This window comes from Hyperolius riggenbachi, chromosome 9 (assembly GCF_040937935.1).
Source record: "Hyperolius riggenbachi isolate aHypRig1 chromosome 9, aHypRig1.pri, whole genome shotgun sequence".
NCBI classification, from domain to species: Eukaryota; Metazoa; Chordata; class Amphibia; order Anura; family Hyperoliidae; genus Hyperolius; species Hyperolius riggenbachi.
Window position 1 is genome coordinate 278,462,489 of NC_090654.1, and position 23,636 is coordinate 278,486,124.

Genomic DNA, 23,636 nt, shown 5'->3' on the forward strand with positions numbered 1-23,636 from the left:
TGCCGGTCTCTCCTGTCTTTTGCTTCATGTGCCACATATGTTTGCCTGTCCACCAGAGCACGCTCAGCTGTTTATCCAGGGTACCTGCTTGCACTATCGAAGCTCACTTGCCGCACCATATTGCCAACCCGCTTTCTCTGCTTGCATTCAACATTAATATTTAGCCTAGCCATTCTCCTCCAATCTCTTATCAACTTGATATCTCCAACCACACTGGATATTTTTCTTACTATCCTGAGTAAGCTCGATGTTCATGAAGATGGGCTCAGGAAGTGTGGATTTTATGGCTAATGCCTGTAAGGGTTTCTGATAATCACACAACTTCAGTCATACAGTACTTACAAACTCTCCCAGAAGCTCCCGTCTCAGAAGTGGGAGGATCTCGCCGCTCTGGGTGTCACGGAGGGGAACGGAACGCACGTTCTCTGCACCACATCTGGAGATCAGCACAGCGGGGGGAGACACGCCATACTTCTCTGCCCTGAAATAAACAGCAATCTCAGTTCAGATCATAAATTCTCTTTTATTATCTGGTTATTGAATTGATTAGCTGTCCCTAAGCTTAAAGAATAATCATGACCAAGAATTGAACTTTATCCAAATCAGTAGCTGATACCCCCTTTCCCATGAGAAATCTTTTCCTTTTCACAAACGGATCATTAGGGGGCGCTGTATGGCTGATATTGTGGTGAAATAGAGATGTACAGAGGCGCCAGAAGGATAAAATTCACTAAAAAGGTTTAAAACGTTAGGGGAGGCGGTGGTGGACCAGCCAACACAGACACAACTGTCGATTTCACTGGAAAAGCATTTATTCACATACTCCTAAAACAATGGGCAACACGTTTCACAGGCACAATCCCGCTTCTTCAGTCAGTATATCTATATATTCATATGTACACATGCTCACTGGTATACACAGGTTTACGTGTATGCTGCTGCGCTGTATTCATATAGATATTGAAGCAAACCGTTTTTGATTTACTTCCTTTTAGCACAAAACCTATAGATACATCTCTTTTATTGAACAATTCCACATGATTACTTACCGCCTATCACATTAGTCACTTGCACATGAACATAGAACCAAAATTCCCTTATGTATTTTCACATCCCCTAATACCACACATATGTAATACCATTACGCCACACACAGATATCTGATTCGTGCTTTTCATCTCTGTCATTTTTAGTGTGTTACTCCTGATTGTTTATTGCCTGAAGAAGCGGGATTGTACCTGCGAAACGTGTTGCCAATTGTTTTAGGAGTATGTGAATAAATGCTTTTCCAGTGAAATCGACAGTTGTGTCTGTTTTGGGTTGGTTGGTCCACCACCGCTTCTCCTAACGTTTTAAACGTTTTTAGTGCATTTTATCCTTCTGGCGTTACTCTTTAAAATAATATAAGTAAGGCAATATAATTAAGGGACACAGGGGCGTAAGTAGAAATCACTGGGCCCCCCTGCAAAACTTTGGAGGGGGAACCTTCCCCACCCTTCACTTTCTGCACAGGTAAACTGAGAACCAATGTTATGCAATTGGCTAGTGCACACTTGTATGCGTTTTCCCCGTGCAGATAGAACCAGACAGCAGTCAAGCACTGGGAGCATTCTCTCTATCTCTACCTTAGCTTCTGTGATAAAACGTGCATGTTTTCACACATACAGACACACACGGGGCTTGATTCATAAAACCGTGATAACTGATATCATGGTCACGGTAGCGTTTTGCACGCGTTATAACGCGCGTAACGATTTGATTGCGCTAAGGCGAATGTTTGCGTGCAAAACGTGAAAAGTGCAGCGTTATCGCGTGAAAGTTCACATTAGCGTAAAAAAATCATTACACGCGTTATAACGCACTCAGAACGCTAGTGTGACCGTGATATCAGTAATTACAGTTTAGCGAATCAGGCCCATGGTGTGCAGAAAACACACACAGAAAACTGACAGACAAGTGTGATCCCAGCTGCAGCACTAAGCTGTGATAACTCTGTGAATTTGCACGCAAATTTGCATTTGCGGGGGGAAACGTTATGCACGCTATAACGCTGGCGCGACCGTGAAAAGAGTTATCACGGCTTTGTGAATCAAGCCCATTCTGTCCATCTCTGATGGAGCAGTACTGGCTCTGCAGACTCCTCCAGCATCACTACAGTACACAGCACTTGGGGAGGGGTAAAGAGATTGGGGGCAGGGCCCAGTACACAAGAGCCTGCTGCACACTGAATATGGACTGTCTACAAGTCTTTGTCTACAAAACTTTGTATGATTGCTTATCAGTGGCTGAGCAGATGCATTGATTAGAACAATTGTGCAGAGAGCTTTTTCTCTTTGTGCCCTTAGTTGTCAGTCTCTCAGGACAGGGAAAAGAAACTTCTCCCCCCACATGGGGTCCCCTGCAGTTTCTGCATCCCTTGCAGGGGCTATTGCTACGCCCCTGAAAGGAAAGCTGAAGTGAGAGGTATATGGAGGCTGCCATAATTATTTCCCTTTAAACAATACCAGTTGCCTGGCTGTCCTGCTGATCTTTCTGGCATCAATAGTGTTTGAATCACACATCTGGTCTACCCTCCTCTAGTCCGACTTACCCCCCCCCCCATTCCCTCCCCCACTGACCTAAGGTATTGACAGCTGATGAAGCTAGGTGTGGATGGTGGCACCAAGGAGTGGCAGCCGTGGCCTTTTGGCTCTCAGCCCTTTTCCTTCCTGGTCCTCCTCCGCCCCATCCCTTCCAAATCTTCCCCGGTGTGTCCACTGAGTTATTTTTTGCACTATCCAATGTTGTCTATGTGTATAGTTTACTCTATGCCTACCCTACATGTATTCTACTGTACCTAACCTGTATGCTTATCATTTAGCGTTGCCGAACTTGTTTGTGCCAAAACCAATTGCGGGTACAAGCCCCGTCGTACTTGGTAAAATAAATCTGATTCTGATTCAGACTTCAGTCAGAAACATCTGATCTGCTGCATGCTTGTTCAAGGTCTGGTTAAAAAGGAGCACTACAGCAAAAAACTGTAAAATGTAAAATATGTGCAAACATAGACAAATAAGAAGTACATGTTTTCCAGAGTAAAATGAACCATAAATTACTTTTCTCCTATATTGCTGTCACTTACAGTAGGTAGTAGAAATCTGACAGAAGTGACAGGTTTTGGACTAGTCCATCTCTTTATAGGGGATTCTCAGGGATTTATTTATTTTCAAAAGCACTTAGTGAATGGCAGTTGCTCTCTCCAACTGCCAAAAAACTGTGTAGCGAGCAGGGAAGCTGGCCAGCATCATTGTTTAAATCCTTTTTCAGGAATATATTTATAAAGAATAAAAGCCTTGCTGAGAATCCCTCATGAAGAGATAGACTTGACCAAAACCTGTCACTTCTGTCAGATTTCTACTGCCTACTGTAAGTGACAGCAAAATAGGAGAAAAGTAATTTATGGCTCATTTTACTCTGGGAAAAAAATGTACTTCTTATTTGTATATGTTTGCACATATTTTAAATTTTACAGTTTTTCGCTGTAGTGACCCTTTAAATGTAATAAAGGTGGAGGATCGGTAGGACAGCCGGGCAAATTCAATGGGAAAATGTAAAAGGCTGCCATTCTCACAGTAATAAAGCCAGAGTCCCCAAACTTGGCACAGTTGGACACTTGTTGACCAAAGTTCAAAATTCAGTGAGTGGGTGGAGCATAAAACAGCCAATTAAATTGCAGCCGTTCATTTTAAATGGGTAAACTGCAGCCTTTGTAATGCTGGGCATACACGGCTCGATTTTGCCGCTCAATTGATTCGCCGCTCGATTCTGCAGTCAATTCTGCTATCTTCGGCTCGTTTTTCTTGTCTTTTTCCATTCACTTCAATCCAGAATCGGGCGGGAGATCGGATATGTCGGAAATTATCTATCAAGCCATCTTAATTGCTCAAAATCAAGCCGTGTATTCCCAGCATAAGACTGCTAATCGCCGGGTTCTCAAACTTGGCACAGTTGGTCACTGGGTGACTGGGCTTAATATTAAATAAAGTGGGTGGGGCCTACATGAAAGTGGGTGGGGCTTACAACCACCAATCAAAATTCACCTATTGATTTTCAAGGGGAATATTTACATTGCTGCCATTTTTACACTGTTAATGGCAGAGACCTCAGATCTGCTACAGTCAGTAATTGGGTGACTGAGGTTCAAATTCACTAAAGGGGTGGAGCCACAAACAGCCAATCAGATTTGTTTGATTGAGAAACTGATTCCATTCTCACATTATTAAAGCTCACAAGCTTGGTCATTGATTGACTGTGTGTCAAGGTTAGAAAAAGTGGGCAGACCCAACAACAACCAAATACATACCCGGGCAACGCCGGATCTTCAGCCAGTAGCTTATAAATTTTACAGAGCCACACCAATCCAACTTTGCTCATCTTCTGACTCATCCAAATAGACAAGTTGGAAAAAGCACAGACATCCAGGTTCTCCAATGTTTAAAAGGTGCCTATTTTCCAGGAGGAATTACAAATGTAATTCCCCTCCCCATCTAGAACCCCCTACTCTCTCCAAAATCCCACATTGTCATGAGATCTCCAGTGAATGACCTGTGGTGACATCATTCAGCATCTTCCATCCTGAGTGACGGTGTCTTTTAGAGGGTGGTGACTATGTGACCTCACCTTCCTACCTGTTGTCTCCTGCTGGACAGGCGCATGCCACTAGGGTGCAATTGCAGTGTGCTGGTGATGTGGTGATCGGTAATGTGGGGGATTCATATGGAACAACCAGTGGAGTGGGATCTCAGAAGTCCCTTGGTCCTTGCCAGAGCACCCTGTTTACACAGCTTTGCTGCAGCGGACTTCCAGGTCTACACTCCGGGCTTACCCTACTGCAAGCAGAAAGGAAAGGGAGAGGCCACTGTGGAAGACTCCATGGAGACTGGAGAAGTGGCAATGCAGCAGAGATTCTTTAGGATCCAGAGGCTTCCCCCTCCCGAGGTAAGTACCCCACCAGGGGCACTTTTTCTATCAATAGGGCGAATCTCCCTACACTCATGACATAACACCGCAGAGGGCGACCAGTTCTCCTTCTCCCCCCATCCAATCATCTCCCTGTGCCATGATGGAAATGAGACCCGCTGTGGCTTTCTGCTCCCGTTTCCCAGGCTCGGGATAATCAGTATGGTCTCTGTCAGCTGCTGCTCTGCTGTCACAGGCGAGGCCTGGAAAACCAGCAAGTCAGAGACAGACTCGGAAATTAGGATGTGGAGGGGGGAGGATGCTGGGAAAGCCATATGCTGCACCCCCCCAGGGACCCCGTCTCCCTCAAGCCTGGCACCAGACATCCCAGCAGCCGGGAAGCAGAAACGCTTCTCCAAAAAAAGAGGAACTCCAGTGAAAATAATGTAATAAAAAAGTGCTTCATTTTTAAAATAATGATGTATAAATGATTTAGTCAGTGTTTGCCTATTGTAAAATATTTTAAATCCCTGATTTATATTCTGACATTTATTACATGGTGACATTTTTACTGCTGGCAGGTGATGTTTGCTGTTTTGGCAGTTGGAACCAGCTGTAAACAGCTATTTCCCACAATGTAAGGTTCACAGACAGGAAACTGCCAGGAGTACCACGGTCCTCAGAGTTTCTTGTGGGAGGGGTTTCACCACAATATAAGTCATACAGCGCCCCCTGATGGTCTGTTTGTGAAAAAAAAATAGATTTCTCATGTAAAAGGGGGTATCAGCTACTGATTGGGATAAAGTTCAATTCTTGGTCAGAGTTTCTCTTTAAAGCAGAACCCCGGGAAAGAAGCAAAGATTCGCTTTCAAACATGATTGCCGTCTGTTTTACAAAATGAAAAGGGATGGAAACTGGGGGGGTCTAAAGCGAAGCAGGCAAAAAGGGCGCAGGAGGCCTTTTGATAAAAATGGCACCGCATTTTGCAGTGTGATAGGGAAATTTGCCGGACGCTAGTGGGCACCGAATTATACATTCTTTGCCACAAATCACAGCTTTTAGAATAGCCGCGATATACAGAAATGAAGGTCTATTTCAGCGCCCAGAGGCGTCCACTAACGGCAAGAGGGGGCAATTTCCGCAGACAGGCTTGGAGTAAAAAAATAGGCTTGCGCAAGCTAATTTTAGGGCTTGCCAATCATTAGAGTTAGGCACTAAGGGGTTGGGTGCTCTTAGGGTTATGCAACACCAGGGGGTTCTTAGGGTTAGGCACCACCAGGGGGCAGTGATGACTGTGATCAGCAAAATTACGATTTCACAAAATTTCACGTATATTTTCGCAATTACGCCTATACGTAATTACGATTTGCAAACTAAATTGATTTTGTAATAATTCGTAATTTCGCATAAAAATTGCCGTCATTTTGTGCCGACTTTGGAGGCTAATAGCAAAGTCCCCATACATGCTACTGACACCAAAAGTGCTACCTATGTTAAAGGGAATACTGGGTACAAGGGAAAAAAATAATTTTCCAAAAAGACCATATAGGTTTTGAGTAAATCGATTTAAAAAATGCAAAGAAAAAATGGTTTTTAAACTTGGAAAAATGACAGTTTAAAAAACATTTTTCTTTGCATTTTTAAAATCGAGTTTCTCAAAAACTACAATGTCTTTTTGAAAAAAAAATTTTTTGTCTTGTACCCAATATTCTACTTCACATATGTACCAATTTTGGTAGCAATAGCATGTACGAGGGCTCTGCTATTAACTACCAAAGTCGGCACAAAATTTCACGAAATTGCGCAAAAATGACGCGAAATTATGAAATACTACTATTACGTACGAAATCAATTACGATTTTCCCTGAAATGTCGCATTACGAGTACGATAATGCGACATTTCGATGTGAAATTTCGCAAAAGCGAAATTTCAGCCCATCACTGCCGGGGGGGGGGGGGGGGGGATGGGTTGTTAGGTTAGGCATCGGTAGTGGAGGGTTCTGTGTGAGATTAGGGTTAGGTTTAACCATAGTAAAATATCAGTAAATATTACCAATATTTTACTATCAAAATGCAGTAGTAGATTACCGCTGAGCTGAACGAAATATCTCTCTAGCTGCGATCCCCGGCGCCCTTTTTTTCCAGGCACTTTTTTGACATGTGTGCGGCCCAAAAATCCTTCCAGAAAAGACAAGAAAGACACAGAGACCCGGGATCCCAGATCATTTTTGCTAAAAGAATAATAGAGTGGCAGTGCTCTTAAAGAACCTAAACTGAGAAGGATATGGATTTTTCAATACCAGTTGCCTGACTCTCCTGCTGATCCTGTGTCTCTAATACTTTTAGCCACAGCCCCTCAACAAGCATACAGATCAGGTGCTCTGACTGAAGTCAGACTGGATTAGCTGCATGCTTTTTTCAGGTGTGTGATTCAGCCACTACTACAGCCAAAGAGATCAGCAGGACTGCCAGGCAACTGGTATTGTTTAAAAGGAAACATCCATATCCCTCCCAGTTTAGGTTCCCTTTAAAGAGGAACTGTAATCCAGGATTGAACTGCATCTCAATCAGTAGCTGATACCCCTTTCCCAGGAGAAATCTTTACCTTTTCTCGAATAGATCATCAGGGGGACTGTATGGGTGATATTGTGGTGAAACCCCTCCCACCGCATGATGTCATGACCATGGTCTTGACAGTTTGCTCTCTGTGAACCTTGTTGCATGGGAACATCACCAGCATGGGAAATGCTGGTGATAAGGCAGGTGAAAATTTATCACCACACATCAATCTGTATTTTAAATGTTAACTCACTAAAGAAGATTGTGTTATTAACCACTTTCCCACCGAGGGGATTTACCCCTGAAACACCAGAGCAATTTTCACCTTTCAGCGCTCCTTACATTCATTCGTCTATAACTTTATCATTACTTATTGCAATGAAATGAACTATATCTTGTTTTTTTCGGCACCAATTAGGCTTTCTTTAGGTGGGACATTATGCCAAGAATTATTTTATTCTAAATGTGTTTTAATGGGAAAATAGGAAAAAATGTGGGGAAAAAAATCATTATTTTTCAGTTTTCGGCCATTATAGTTTTTAAATAATGCATGCTACTGTAATTAAAACCCATGAAATGTATTTGCCCATTTGTCCCGGTTATAAAACCGTTTAAATTATGTCCCTATCACAATGTTTGGCGCCAATATTTTATTTGGAAATAAAGGTGCATTTTTTTTCAGTTTTGCATCCATCCCTAATTACAAGCCCACAGTTTATAAAGTAACAGTGTTATACCCTCTTGACATAAATATTTAAAAAGTTCAGTCCCTAAGGTAACTATTTATGTTTTATTTTTTTATTGTATTTTTTTTTTTAATTACAAAAATAAATAAATTGGGGAGTGTGGGAGGTAATTAGTTAATTTTATTGTGTAAAACTAATGTATTTGTAAATGTAAAATGCTTTAGGGTGTAGTTTTACTATTTGGCCACAAGATGGCCAAAGTGAGTCTTTGTTCATGTGACCTGTAAGTGTCCGGAAGGACGCTTACAGGAAGCACTATGAGGCTGGGAAAATCACAATGATCACGCTGTTTCTCTTAGAAGCAGCAGATCATTGTGGGGGCTTAGATCAACGAACGGGAATGGATTTTCCCGTTCATTAATCTCCAGGCGAGCGGCGTGTACGAGCGGCGGGAGCACGCGCACGAGTGGCGGGAGCGCGGACAGCGGCAGTAGCGCGGGAGGTACGGATTTTTCCGTCCCTTGGTTTTATAAGAATGGAAAAAGGGACGGAGAAATCCGTACCACGGGGGGTAAAGTGGTTAGTGTTACTGTTGGGCCTAAATTCAAAAATCAATTCTTTATTTATATCTTTTTAAGTAATAAGGATGCTAACCAGACAATCCAAAAGTTAAAAATCACTATTACTTTTCTTGCTGATAAATGATCATTCCCCAGGTTACCTGACTCGATTTGGTACATTGCCGCACAAAGGAAGTTGCAGGGCATGCTGGGTTGTCCTTTTTTGCTTCTCTATTTTCCCCTCGGACTTAACTAATGCAGCCTAATTGGCTGAAGCCTCTTTCCCGCCTGATATCCCCTCCCACACCTCTATTTCTCTCTGATTGGCCAATATTTCTCATGCTGAGACAATGCACTTTCTATTACAGAGCTGGGTGGGAGTGCCTGAAGACTGGGAGGAGGGCGGCCAATGCATACACAATCAGGCAGAGGAGAGTAAGGGAGGAAATGGCAACAGGATTGGCTTCAAGATAGACACAGTTAAAATAGAGAATCCTAAGAAGGATTTACTCTATTTTTACTATAGAAAAATCACTAAAATCAAAACCTGGACAGCGCAATACATATGTTTTGTAAGTATAGCAAATATTTATCATATATATATGTGTTTTTTTCTGTGAGAGTATGGCTGACAGATCCTCTTTAAAGCAGCAGGGACAGCCATACTATCCCAGGAATAAAAAAAACCACATATATAAGTACATAACTACTTATTTGATTATATATAATGTATTGTACTGGCCACATTTTTATTTCAGTAAATTGTATATGGTAAATAAAGAGAATTCTGCTCCTGGCATTTGCCATCTTGATTCCCTCTCACTAAAGTCATTTCCTTCTTTACTTTCTTTTCTCTTAGAAACTTCACTGTCCTCTCTAGCTTGCTTTGTAAACACATGTGAACACAGCATAGATCATATTTCAGCAGCTTCACACTGAACTGCCCTCAGCCAATCAGTAAGGAGCTGGAATATGGGAGGTGAGATAACAAGCTTCCTTCTTGTCGGCAATGGAACAAATAGAGGCAGGCTGACTGAGAGAAGATGCATTACAGCAGAAATGTTTCTGAATAGATTGGAGTGCTTGCAATGCAGGGTAAGGTTGCAGACTACATATTCAACACAGAGCAGTAGGTAAATGGAATTTGATTTTGTGGCTGACAATCCCTCTTTAACACGTAGTGATAAGCTTTAACAGTAATGCTGGGAATACACGCTAAGATTTTTCCACAGATTTACTGTCCAATCATTTTTTCTGATCGATTTCCATTCACTTCTATGAAAAAGCGTTCAAAAAACGATCGAAAATCAGATTGGACATGTCGGAAATTAGCTATCAAACCATCTATCTGCCAAAAAAATATCATGGTGCATTCCCAGCATAAGTTGTTGTCTTATCACTCCAGTCCTTAAAGAGAACCCGAGGTGGGTTTGAAGAATATTATCTGCATACAGAGGCTGGATCTGCCTATAGAGCCCAGCCTCTGTTGCTATCCCAAACCCCCCTAAGGTCCCCCTGCACTCTGCAATCCCTCATAACTCACATCCATGCTGCTGACAAACAGCTTGTCAGAGCTGGCTGTGTTTATCTCTATAGTGTCAGTCTGCTGCTCTCCCCGCCTCCTGCAGAACTCCAGTCCCCGCCTGCATCCCTTCCCTCCCTGCTGATTGGAGGGAAGGGACGGGGGCAGGGACCGGAGCTATGCAGGAGGCGGGGGAGCAGCCGAGACTGACACTACAGATGTAAACACAGCCTCACAGCATGGCTGTGATTTATGAGGGATTGCAGAGTGCAGGGGGACCTTAGTGGGGTTTGGGATAGCAACAGAGGCTGGGCTGTATAGGCAGATCCAGCCTCTGTATGCAGATAACATTCTTTAAACACACCTCGGGTTCTCTTTAAGTTATAACCTCTGTAATTATTCTCACTTGCAGTAGATAGAAAGGGGAGGAGAAAACATAGGCAGGATGTAGCTCCACCCCATCTGCTGCCAGGACGATTACAGCTAGACTGTGTAGGACAGCCAAGGAAGGAGAGAGAGAAGCTGTGTGTGTGTGTATGGCTGGGTCTGTGTGTGTTTCTGTGTCTCAATATGTGAATTTCTGTGTGTGTATTTGTATATGTATATGTATATATATATATATATATATGTGTGTGTGTGTGTTTGTGTGTAGGTGGGGTGGGGGGGGGGGGGGGGTGATGGCGAAACAGAAGATTGCAAAGGGTTAAACACTAAACATTCAATTATTTCCTGTTTTCCCCAAAATAAAGAGGATATTACAGATCAAACACTCCGGCTCCAAGCCCGCCAATGGATTGCACAGATGTGAGGCGGACTTGAAAGTGAGGCCAGCGAGGGCTGCGTTCTGCAGAAGCCATTCAGCGTGGATCCGCGCTACGCACCATTACCAAGGCTCATAACATCTCTCGCCTGCTGCATTACTAGATGTTATCAGGCTGGAGGATCACAGGATGAGTAAAGGGAACAAATCCCAGCCAAAGTACACGGCCGAGGATGGGGCAATACGACAGCAGAGTAATGTGGTTATTACCTAAAGGGGACCTGAAGTCATGGATGTCAACAGTCCAAAAAGCATTAGGTACCAAGACAGCACTCTTGTATTTCTTATGTCATGTAAGCAGTCCAGCTTTCCTAAAGTTCCACTCAACTTAGTCAGTTGCAGAGCTCCTCTAAAAGTGTCCCTGTGCTGCCATGCCTCCTCCTTCCAGCCTGCACCTATCAGTGTCCTGTGCTGCCATGCCTCCTCCTTCCTGTCTGCACCTATCAGTGTCCTGTGCTGCCATGTCTTCTCCTCCCAGCCTGCACCTATCAGTGTCCCAGTGCTGCCATGCCTTCTCCTTCCAGCCTGCACCTATCAGTGTCCTGTGCTGCCATGCCTCCTCCTTCCAGCCTGCACCTATAAGTGTCCTGTGCTACCATGCCTCCTCCTCCCACCCTGCACCTATCAGTGTCCTGTGCTGCCATGCCTCCTCCTTCCAGCCTGCACCTATCAGTATCCTGTGCTGCCATGTCTCCTCCTCTCAGCCTGCACCTATCAGTGTCCTGTGCTGCCATGCCTCCTCCTCCCAGCCTGCACCTATCAGTGTCCTGTGCTGCCATGCCTCCTCCTTCCAGCCTGCACCTATAAGTGTCCTGTGCTGCCATGCCTCCTCCTCCCACCCTGCACCTATCAGTGTCCTGTGCTGCCATGCCTCCTCCTTCCAGCCTGCACCTATCAGTATCCTGTGCTGCCATGTCTCCTCCTCTCAGCCTGCACCTATCAGTGTCCTGTGCTGCCATGCCTCCTCCTTCCAGCCTGCATCAATCAGTATCCTGTGCTGCCATGCCTCCTCCTCCCACCCTGCACCTATTAGTGTCCAGTGCTGCCATGCCGCCTCCTTCCAGCCTGCACCAATCAGTATCCTGTGCTGCCATGCCTCCTCCTCCCACCCTGCACCTATCAGTGTCCTGTGCTGCCATGCCTCCACCTTCCAGCCTGCACCTATCAGTATCCTGTGCTGCCATGCCTCCTCCTTCCAGCCTGCACCTATCAGTATCCAGTGCTGCCATGCCTCCTCCTCCCACCCTGCACCTATCAGTGTCCTGTGCTGCCATGCCTCCTCCTTCCAGCCTGCACCTATCAGTGTCTTGTGATGCCATGCCACCTCCTCCCAGCCTGCACCTATCAGTATCCTGTGCTGCCATGTCTCCTCCTCTCAGCCTGCACCTATCAGTGTCCTGTGCTGCCATGCCTCCTCCTTCCAGCCTGCATCAATCAGTATCCTGTGCTGCCATGCCTCCTCCTCCCACCCTGCACCTATCAGTGTCCTGTGCTGCCATGCCGCCTCCTTCCAGCCTGCACCTATCAGTATCCTGTGCTGCCATGCCTCCTCCTCCCACCCTGCACCTATCAGTGTCCTGTGCTGTCATGCCTCCACCTTCCAGCCTGCACCTATCAGTATCCTGTGCTGCCATGCCTCCTCCTTCCAGCCTGCACCTATCAGTATCCTGTGCTGCCATGCCTCCCCCTTCCAGCCTGCACCTATCAGTGTCCTGTGCTGCCATGCCTCCCCCTTCCAGCCTGCACCTATCAGTGTCCTGTGCTGCCATGTATCCTCCTCCTTCCAGCCTGCACCTATCAGTGTCCTGTGCTGCCATGCCTCCTCCCCCCAGCCTGCACTTATCAGTGTCCTGTGCTGCCATGCGTCCTCCTCCCAGCCTGCACCAATCAGTGTCCTGTGCTGCCATGCCTCCTCCTCCCAGCCTGCACCTATCAGTGCCCTGTGTTACCACACCTCTTCCTGTTAAGTTAACATCAGTAATACAAAAACATAGGAAGAAATGAACAGAGACAGAATCCCCCGGACTCACAGCATGGCGGTCTTCTCTCCGGTGTAAAGGGCCACACTTGCAAAACCGCGCAGCTCTTTCACAGCTTGGATAAAGTCATCGGCAGCTGCAATTTTGGAGAAAATCTGGCGTTAGTACTGGACTGTTAGATTTCAAGATTACTTGCAGCCCAGTGCTCACTGTTTCCGTAGTATATAAATAAACCTGAATGAGTATACTGTATACTATATAGTAAAGCGGAATCACTTGCAATGTGAAGCAGACAGGACAACTATCCGAGTTAACTAAAATTCTAAATACCATATATATTTCCAGTAATTACTAGTAAATAGCAATACAAAGTGTCATGGAAAAGGAGAGAGAAAAGAAAACGCAATCGCAATTGGTTTTCTGCACCGATTGTTGTTGACGTGCCAGATCAATATTGAATGTTTAGGGCCTCGCAGACTTCAGTCTTAGTTTGGGAATCTGGCCATTTCAGCTGCTAGCAGAACTCTTTTCATGAAGTCCCCTTTTGTCTCTGACTGACACCTAGGTGTGAAGGCTTCCCAGCAGTAAGCCCATATGGCAAAGTGTTGCTGCTTTTCTGTTATAGCCCATACTCACGGGCTACAATTGTCGCCGCAACCACGTTGCACGCGCGTGTTGCGGCGACAGGTCGCCCGTGAGTATTGCGTGCGCGCCCCAAAATGTCGCTACTCTAAGCTGTCGCCTGGCGATTGGCGCGGTCAATAGCCTGGCGACAGTTGCCGCCGCAACTGTCGCTAGTCCGCGTGTGTATGCGGACTAGTGACAGCAACCAATAGGGAATGCACAGGGCTTCCGGCGGGGGGGGGGGGGGGGGGGGGGGGAGGGACGCCGGCGACAGCTTCCGTCTGTATGCGGAGGGACCCGGCGACGAAGTGTCGCCGATGTGTCGCGCACACGCTCCCGTGTGCTAGCGACGAGGGACAAAAGTAGCCTGCGAGTATGGGCCATAAGGACAGGGTAAACCCAGCAGGATATCAGACTTCTTGACTCCGCATGGGGAAGAGGGAAAAAAATGCCTAAGGAATACCGTGCCCAGGACAGTTATGGGAGTTATATCATCTGATTTGTGGTGTTTTGATGGACATTTTGATACCAGTCTTGGGGGCCAGGGATAAGCCACGACAAAGTATCAAACCTCTCAGGAAGTAAACATAATATTGGTAGCCAAGTCTGATGTCATAGGAATTGTCATATTCTGAAGAATATGAATCTGTCGTCCGCACAAATATGGCATTTCTCGTTTTTGAATTACAGCGTTTTACAGGTAAATCTAAAAAATCTCTCCAAGGGAATGAGCGGTGATTGGTTTGTGAACCGGAGGGGGCTGGCTTTGTTCCACCCCCAAAACTAGCTTCCATAAAACCAGAATGCATACAGGGAGGGGCAGTCCTCCCCTATATAACATCACCTGTTCAAGCCAGCCAGAGGACCATGTGGCTGGTAGCCATCTTCCTGAACTGAAACAAAGGACTGTTCTATGTGCTCAGACTCCACAAAGGACATTTTCATGTGAACCTAAGTATTTGTTTATTTCTTCCCTTACTTTTATTTTTATACTGCGCTACTGTTGTCTCTATAATTGTTGATTTTAATGATTTTCTGTATATAATAATTCTTTATATTGCATTTATTAATAAAAGAGTTCTAAAAGTCATTTTTTGTTCAGCTACCCCTACTATTCAGCCACACAAAACAAATTCGAGCTTTCTGAAGATTCGCCACCAAGAATTGTTGTTATGAGTCAGAACAGGGTGTGTTTTAACCGTTTTATTTGCAGGTATTAGTATCAGGCAGATTAGGCTTCTCTTCCCATTAGAAATAGATGATGACAGCCTAGTATTTTGTGTTTTATAGATCGCACGCCTCCTTCTGGTCTGTCTGCAGCAGAGTCCCAGCGGTTTCTGCGCACCGATTGCGACCACGAAATTGCATGGTATGTGTGCTGAAACCGATTGAAAGGCATTGTGCGGTCCGGCCACTAGGGGGCATGTGACACAAAGGCTTTATTTAATCTTTTCATTTTTTTATGTGAAGAAAATATGACATTTATAGAGAACAGTTTTCACTGTAGGCATTACTCAGGACTGTGTCCAGCACATCCAGCATACAGAAACAATCTTCACTGGCTGAAATCCTGTGAGTAAAATGTGTTCAGAATGATAGAAAGTAGAAATATAGCATGAAATACTGTGTAAATAACTCATCAGCTGTTCCTGTGTCTCTCTCTCTGTCTCAGACAGTGTAACGTAAACAGAGATTGCTACCAGGAAGAGCTCATTCTTAATGGGGGGGGGGGGGGGGGGGAAGCATGCAAGTACAGGAAAAAGTACAGGACCTTCTCTTCAGATCCTTTCTCTGTAGCTGAAAAATCCCTCAGCTGTTCTCATATGATCTGTAAGAAAGCAGCGTGTGTATGAGCAATGCAGAAATGAGCAGTAAATCACTCCTCTGTGAATAGTAACAGAGAAGTGTAACCTATCCACTTGGTACAGCCCCTGCCTTCCCAACGATGACTTTGTTACAAAAGCTGATAAACAAAACTTTTTTTTCACACAGGCTGTGATGAGAGACTTCTGAAAAGCTTTCTAATGTTGCTAGCTAAAAGCTCTATAGGTATGTGGGGTTTATAGAAGGACAGGTTCTTTGATAGTTCCTCTTTAAGCAATGGTACAGAGACAGATGACATACTACAAGAGGGGGGTCAGTACATACAAGTTTAAGTCACTGGGCCTGATGCACGAAGCAATGATAAAATTGATGTGCGCAGGCAGCAATTTTACTGGTACTAAAGCACGTTACCCTATTAGCATAATGTGCGTTACCATAGCAACACACATTTAACCAGCGTGTATTGCACGAATAGGATAATGCAAGCTCACTCACGCATCTCACTGTCCTCCGCACCTAACTAATTTGTCATGGCACCCGGCTGGAAAAAACTTCTGGGGAGAACACTGTGGGGTATCAAAATGTTGGAAAACCATCTTTGTAAACTTACTCTGCGAATATTGTACATCTAATAACCTCAGCCAGTTCTATACAGTATTGTGAGCTTGTGGTCCTTTTTTAACCATATCTGAGAGCCCCCTCTGTAGGTGGTCTCTCCCACGGATCATACCAACCTCCTCCCGTGTGGGGGGGAAATATCCCAAGGCACGAAACGTGGTGAATGGATAACGGCATCTTCTTCATCTTTCCAGTGAGATAGTCTTCTGCTTCCTCTTCTGTACTCAGCGTTAGGGGACATTCCTGCGACATCCTGACGATATAAATGTGACGTTTTACATGGACAGAGGGGAACAGGGCACAGTAACACAGCAGAAAAGATATTACGACTTTAAAGAGGGTTGTAACATTGAAAAATAAAAAAAATAAAACAAAGTCTAAAAATAGTGCCCCAAAAATATGTGCTAAAGGGAACCTAAACTGAGAGGAATGTGGATGTTTCCTTTTAAACAATACCAGTTGCCTGGCAGTCCTGCTGATCTCTTTGGCTGCAGTGGTGGTTGAATCACACACCTGAAACAAGCATGCAGCTAATCCAGTCTGACTTCAGTCAGAGCACCTGATCTGCATGCTTGTTCCAGGGCTGTGGCTAAAAGTATTAGACATGCAGGATCAGCAGGAAAGTCAGGCAACTGGTATTATTTAAAGGAAAAATCCATATCCTTCTCAGTTTAGGTTACCGTTAACCTTTCTTTAGCTGGGTTGAAAAAAAAGAAAAGGGCAGAAGTGATGTCACTTTTGGCATCACAGAGAAACAGTAAAAATGGAAACAAGCAGAAATATTATGTTATTTTATTTTCATATCACATTTCTCCTAAATCTGACAGTAAACACTAAAAAGAGCATGATAGGTAAACTATATGTATAATTTATAAATAATTTCTGATTGGACCGTTTATTTTATTTTTTTCAGTAAATATGAAGTTTCATACCCACTTTAATTTTCCCTTCCGACTGCAGCCTCACCCCCCCCACCCCCCCCCCCCACGGTCCACTTTAACCACTTTGCCGCCCGGGTACAGTACAGCTACGTTCCTTTGGACTTCAGTTCCCCGTCCGGAGCGTAGATATACAGTGGAGGAAATAATTATTTGACCCCTCACTGATTTTGTAAGTTTGTTTAATGACAAAGAAATGAAAAGTCTCAGAACAGTATCATTTCAATGGTAGGTTTATTTTAACAGTGGCAGATAGCACATCAAAAGGAAAATCGAAAAAATAACCTTAAATAAAAGATAGCAACTGATTTGCATTTCATTGAGTGAAATAAGTTTTTGAACCCTCTAACAATAAAAGACTTAATACTTAGTGGAAAAACCCTTGTTTGCAAGCACAGAGGTCAAACGTTTCTTGTAATTGATGACCAAGTTTGCACACATTTTAGGAGGAATGTTGGTCCACTTCTCTTTGCAGATCATCTCTAAATCCCTAAGGTTTCGAGGCTGTCTCTGTGCAATTCTGAGCTTGAGCTCCCTCCATAGGTTTTCTATTGGATTAAGGTCTGGAGACTGACTAGGCCACTCCATGACCTTAATATGCTTCTTCTTGAGCCACTCCTTTGTTGCCTTTGCTGTATGTTTTGGGGCATTGTCGTGCTGGAACACCCATCCACGACCCATTTTCAGTTTCCTGGCAGAGGGAAGGAGGTTGTCGTTCAGGATTTCACGATACATGGCTCCGTCCATTTTCCCGTTAATGCGATTAAGTTGTCCTGTGCCCTTAGCAGAAAAACATCCCCAAAGCAAAATGTTTCCACCCCCATGCTTGACGGTGGGGACGGTGTTTTGGGGGTCATAGGCAGCATTTTTCTTCCTCCAAACACAGCGAGTTGAGTTAATGCCAAAGAGCTCTATTTTGGTCTCATCAGACCACAGCACCTTCTCCCAGTCACTCACAGAATCATTCAGGTGTTCATTGGCAAACTTCAGACGGGCCTGCACATGTGCCTTCTTGAGCAGGGGGACCTTGCGAGCCCCGCAGGATTTTAATCCATTGCGGTGTAATGTGTTTCCAATGGTTTTCTTGGTGACTGTGGTCCCTGCTAATTTGAGGTCATTCACTAACTCCTCCTCCTTAGTTCTAGGATGCTTTTTCACCTTTCTCAGAACCATTGACACCCCACGAGGTGAGATCTTGCGTGGAGCCCCAGAGCGAGGTCGATTGATGGTCATTTTGTGCTCCTTCCATTTTCGAACAATCGCACCAACAGTTGTCACCTTCTCTCCCAGCTTCTTGCTAATGGTTTTGTAGCCCATTCCAGCCTTGTGCAGGTCTACAATTTTGTCTCTGACATCCTTGGACAGCTCTTTGGTCTTTCCCATGTTGGAGAGTTTGGAGTCTGCTTGATTGATTGATTCTGTGGACAGGTGTCTGTTATACAGGTGACTAGTTAAGACAGGTGTCCTTAATGAGGGTGACTAATTGAGTAGAAGTGTCTAACCACTCTGTGGGAGCCAGAACTCTTAATGGTTGGTAGGGGTTCAAAAACTTATTTCACTCAATGAAATGCAAATCAGTTGCTATCTTTTATTTAAGGTTATTTTTTCGATTTTCCTTTTGATGTGCTATCTGCCACTGTTAAAATAAACCTACCATTGAAATGATACTGTTCTGAGACTTTTCATTTCTTTGTCATTGGACAAACTTACAAAATCAGTGAGGGGTCAAATAATTATTTCCTCCACTGTACGCACCCCCCGCCGCTACCGCCGCTGTCCGCGCTCCCGCTCGCACTCCCGTGCACGCCGCAGGCCACTCGCCCGGAGATCAATGAACGGGAAAAACCATTCCCGTTCGTTGATCTCTGCCCCCCAGCAATGATCTGCTGCTTCTCCTGCTGATCAAGGTGTCAGTGACGGTCCCCAGAGCATTCCCAGCAACGTTTCTGGGAAATAGTAACTGAAACTGAATAGTAAATACTAAATAGCAGTAACTGAAAGTGTGTTTGTGGCTGGGAACACACTAGGCGTTTCTGTTTCGCACATGTGTTTTTCTTGCATTTTGCTTGCGTTTCAATGCCGTTGCGTTTCGCACATGAAATCGCATGTGTTTTTATGCATTTTGTATGCGGTTTTTTAAAATGCGTTTATGCCAATCACTAGGAAGTCAACAGGAAGCGGAAATACATCAACAAACTTGTTTTTTTTTTTAAAAAGACGCATACACAACGCAATAAAACGCTATACCTTTGCGTCACCACTGACATACATCAGGTGCATTTTAGAAAAATATGCAGCAAGTTCAGTGTTTTAAAAAACGCACATTGCAGAACGCAAACAAATATGTTTTTTTTAATGCGGCCCATTTATTGTATTATGTGCGGTAATGGTAGCGTTTCCACCTAGTGTGTTCCTACCCTGAAGCTTTATGCATGAACTGGCAGAGACAGGTCCCCTTCAATTTATTTCAGTGGGAAAATATATGTATATTTTTTTAAATGATGGTTTCAGAATTTCGGTCTTTAATCAGCAGCGGATTTGTCATCTGCTGGATTTCTCCACTTCCTAATTACATCTCGTGTTTATTTTATTACGGCGTTATTCGATAATCAGCTTCCCTTTATTTCCTGCCGTGATAGATGATCAGAGCATAATATCGGTTTACAGACCCCGGGAATTACGTGTAATTAAACATGTGAAGACGCGGTCATGCCTGTCGCACCTCACATGTGTTTTCTGTTAGCGGGTGGGCGGGTGTGTCGTGATGGGGAATGGAGTCTGTTCCGTGACGGGAATTCTCGTCCATGAACGCCTGCGGATCCACTTTCGTATGTTAGGCGTTGGCGGATGCAGTGCTTTAAAGCAAACCTGAGCTGAATCTTGAGTGAAAAATCACATACTTACCTACGGAGAGGGAAGCCCCTGGTACACCCAGAAACTTCCCTCTGGCCCTCTGCCACTACCGAGGACCCTCGAGCTGATGTGGCTCCTTTTCTGGCACGAGCGTGGCCACGCCTGCCCAGTAGCACGTAGCCACCTATGTGTGCACCTGCAGGCGGCCTATACAATCAGTGCATTCTCTACGAACTCTGTTGTCTCCATATGCCTGCATTGGCTCCTCGCTTTGGGCGGTTGTTTCTAGGATACGAGAGAGGTACTTAACAGAGTTGTATACAACTCCGCCCACACCTTGATGAAGGTCCAAGTGACCGAAACGCGTTGGTGGGGGGCCAGCACACGCATTTGTGGGGCATGCACCTCCTCTTGAATGTATCCAACTTGTTTCCGGCTGGCTTAGTTGATGTCCCTCGTGGCAATTGCCTGTGAAGTCTCCCCCGCTTGAGAAGGGAGGGAGCGCACCAATGTGAGGTGACTACTGGTTGTACTAGGAGTGGTAAGAGCACACTGTGCCTGGATCCTGGACAAATTAGACTTGCATATTTTTCCACTGGCTCTACTCTGCTGCTTCAATATGGACATCCATCTGGTTATTAATGCCATTCAAGCGCTCAGTCATGCCTGCAGCAGGGGAATCGTATGTACTACTAAGCTGTATACCTCCAGCTAGAAGCCAGAATCCTACAAAATAACAGTTATGACCCATTCCAGTCTGGCTTCAGGAAACACCACAGCACTGAAACTGCCCTCATCCAAATATGCAACCACCTGCTCATGGCAAGATACAGAGGAGAGTGCTCGATCCTCATACTGCTAGACCTTTCTGCAGCCTTTGACACAGTTGACCATGACATCTTGATAAACAGGCTACAGGAATACTGCGGCATTGATGGCATAGTACTTCAGTGGTTCCAATCCTTCTTGAGTGGCAGAACCCACAAAGTGTCTATGGGGCCCTTCCTGTCCACCCCTGTATCACTTAAGTATGGGGTGCCCCAGGGCTCAATCCTCTCTCCCCTGCTTTTCACGATTTACATGTTACCGCTGGGAAAACTAATCCAAAAACATGGCCTGACATACCACTGCTATGCAGACGACACCCAACTATATCTTTCCTTCAAGCCTGGTGTGACAGACCCAACTCTAACTATAAACGCCTACTTACGTGAACTACAGCAATGGATGAATGACAACTGGCTGAAACTAAATGCAGACAAAACTGAAGTCCTTCTGATTGGAGGGCAGAGCATGATAACAAAACAACTTAACTTGCAGTCTTCACCACTGGGAATAGGAGGCACGGATCTACGCAGCTCTGATCATGTGCGTAGCCTGGGAGTTCTAATTGATGGGGATTTAAACTTCAGAACTCAAATCTCTGCTGTGGTGAAATCATCCTATTTTCACCTGAAGAACATTGCAAAAATCAAGCACCTCATACCCCCAGAAGATCTGCCAACCTTAGTCCACGCCTTCATCACATCCCGACTGGACTACTGCAATGCTCTCTACACTGGCCTTCCAAAAAAGGTCTTGTACCGCCTACAGCTGATACAGAATACTGCTGCCAGACTGCTAACCAACCAACCCCGTCACTGCCACATAACGCCAGTCCTGCATTCCCTTCACTGGCTACCTATAGAATGGAGGGTCCTATTCAAGATCGGCCTACTGACATTTAAATCCCTGAATAATCTAGGCCCTGGATACATGAAAGATATGTTACAGCTGCGTAGCAATCCCCGCATTCTCAGATCCACAGGTTCTAATAATCTAGTCATACCCAGAGTCCACTTGGAAACTTTTGGTCCCAGAGCCTTCTGTCATGCTGCCCCTACGTTTTGGAACTCCTTACCTCAACAGATCAGGACAGCCCCATCCCTGGACGTGTTTAAATCCAGACTGAAAACCCACCTGTTCAGTTTGGCATTTGCAGAAATATAACTTTTGTTGTGTGAATACTTCATCCTACTAATTACTGAATCTGAGAGAGCCTAAGCGCTTTGAGTCCTATGGGAGAAAAGCGCTATAGAAATGTTATTGTATTGTATTATTGTATTGTACTACCCATGGGCCTGTATTAATTCAGCCCCCATCCGCTAGACTTCTCCTAAAGGGGATCCCCGATTAGGCAGGAGAACTTTTTGGTGTTGCTGGGCGGTTGCATGCTGCATGTGTGCGCTGTTATTGCCAACGTTGCCTAAGTTTTAAATGCTCTCCATGTTTTGTATTGACCAGTTCATTAAACACTATGATTTATACTTTGAGAGGCACTATGTTATTTATTTTGGGAGGTGCACCTGCAGGAGTATGGCCGTACTCGTGCTTGAAGAGGCATGTGACCCCAATCAGCTTACCGACTCGGTAGTCTTTGGGGGGGTCCAAGAGCGGCAACGGCGGATTAACCTTTTCCGGACTGCTGATGGTAAATTCTATGCTGCACTTGTGGCTGTCTAAGCTTGATGCGGCAATGCGGTATAGGTTTTACGTCACCTGCTGTTTCCGCTTCCAACGTGATTGTGCGCATCGCCGCCGTATCGTAGTCATCACTATCAAGGCAGTAGCGGTCTGAGTAGAAGAAGAGGATCCACTCCCCTTTCTTAAGTTCCCCCGCCAATCGGCACTCCCCTCCGCTCTGGCCGGCATCCCCACTCACTCTGATGTGTCGGGTCCTGGCTTGATGACATCATCAAGCCACAACCCGTAACTTAACGCCAGTGCGAGTGAGGATGCTGGCGAGAGCAGAGGGGGCTAGAGCTGCTCATCGCTGGAGCCTAGGAGGTGAGTAAAGGCTGCTAGAAATACGGGGGACACCTGGCTACAAGGAGGACACCATGCCCAGCTAGCTAGACTGGGGATCAGGCTGCCTGACACCCACCAAATCCGCCCCCCCCCCCCCCCCGCATGTAAAATGGCCTGGTCCTTAAGGGGGTTAGGTAGCCGGTCCCCAAAGGGTTAAAGGACACCATGGTGAGCCTCCATAGGATCCAGAGGTTTCCATTCTCTTGGACACAGGTACACTGACATTGGTTTTTTTAACTCACTGTTTATGCACTATTAGCACTACTGCACTTTGTTGCCCTGATGAAGCCCCCAAAGGTTAAGGGGTGAAACATGTTGGGTTAGGTATTGTTGGGTGGTGATGTGTTTGTAGTTTACATTCGTAGGGGTGAGGAGCAGTGGGTAAAACACCAGATTATATCCATGCATCAAGTGGTTGCCAAAGGGTGATTCATTTGTAAATCCCCTCCTCCTACCCAGTCTGTGTATTTCTAAAAAGCAGTACTGGTGGAACCTGTTTTCAATGTGTATTAAAAGTTAAGTTTTGATTGTCTAAACAAGCATAACATTGTGTAAGGCGATAGATACGGTGGCTGCCATATTTATTTAATTTTAAACAATGCACATTGCCTGCCTGTCCTGTTGATCCTCTGCCTTTGATAATTTTAGCCACAGACCCTGAACAAGCATGCAGCATATCAGAGGTTTCTGACAAAGATCTGACAAGTTTATCTGCAGGCTTGTTGATTCAGTTATGTGATTCAGAAACTACTGACCAGAAAGATCTGTAGGACACCCAGGCAACTGGTATTGTTTGAAAGGAAACATACGTGGCAGCGTCCCTATCCCTCTCACTTCAAGTTCCCTTTAAGTGGAATCTGAAGTTAGA

General features: G+C 45.1%; 1 protein-coding gene across 1 annotated transcript in view; it reads right to left on the reverse strand.

Annotated features, from left to right (window-relative positions):
* Positions 1 to 23,636, reverse strand: part of TXNDC16 (thioredoxin domain containing 16) — a 118,587-nt gene that overhangs the window by 18,002 nt on the left and 76,949 nt on the right. The window contains exons 16-18 of the mRNA XM_068254648.1: positions 16,247 to 16,383; positions 13,116 to 13,200; positions 343 to 481 (exon numbers count right to left, since the gene is read on the reverse strand). Of these exons, the coding sequence (XP_068110749.1) occupies positions 343 to 481; positions 13,116 to 13,200; positions 16,247 to 16,383 (361 nt within the window). The remainder of the gene's footprint in view (positions 1 to 342; positions 482 to 13,115; positions 13,201 to 16,246; positions 16,384 to 23,636) is intronic.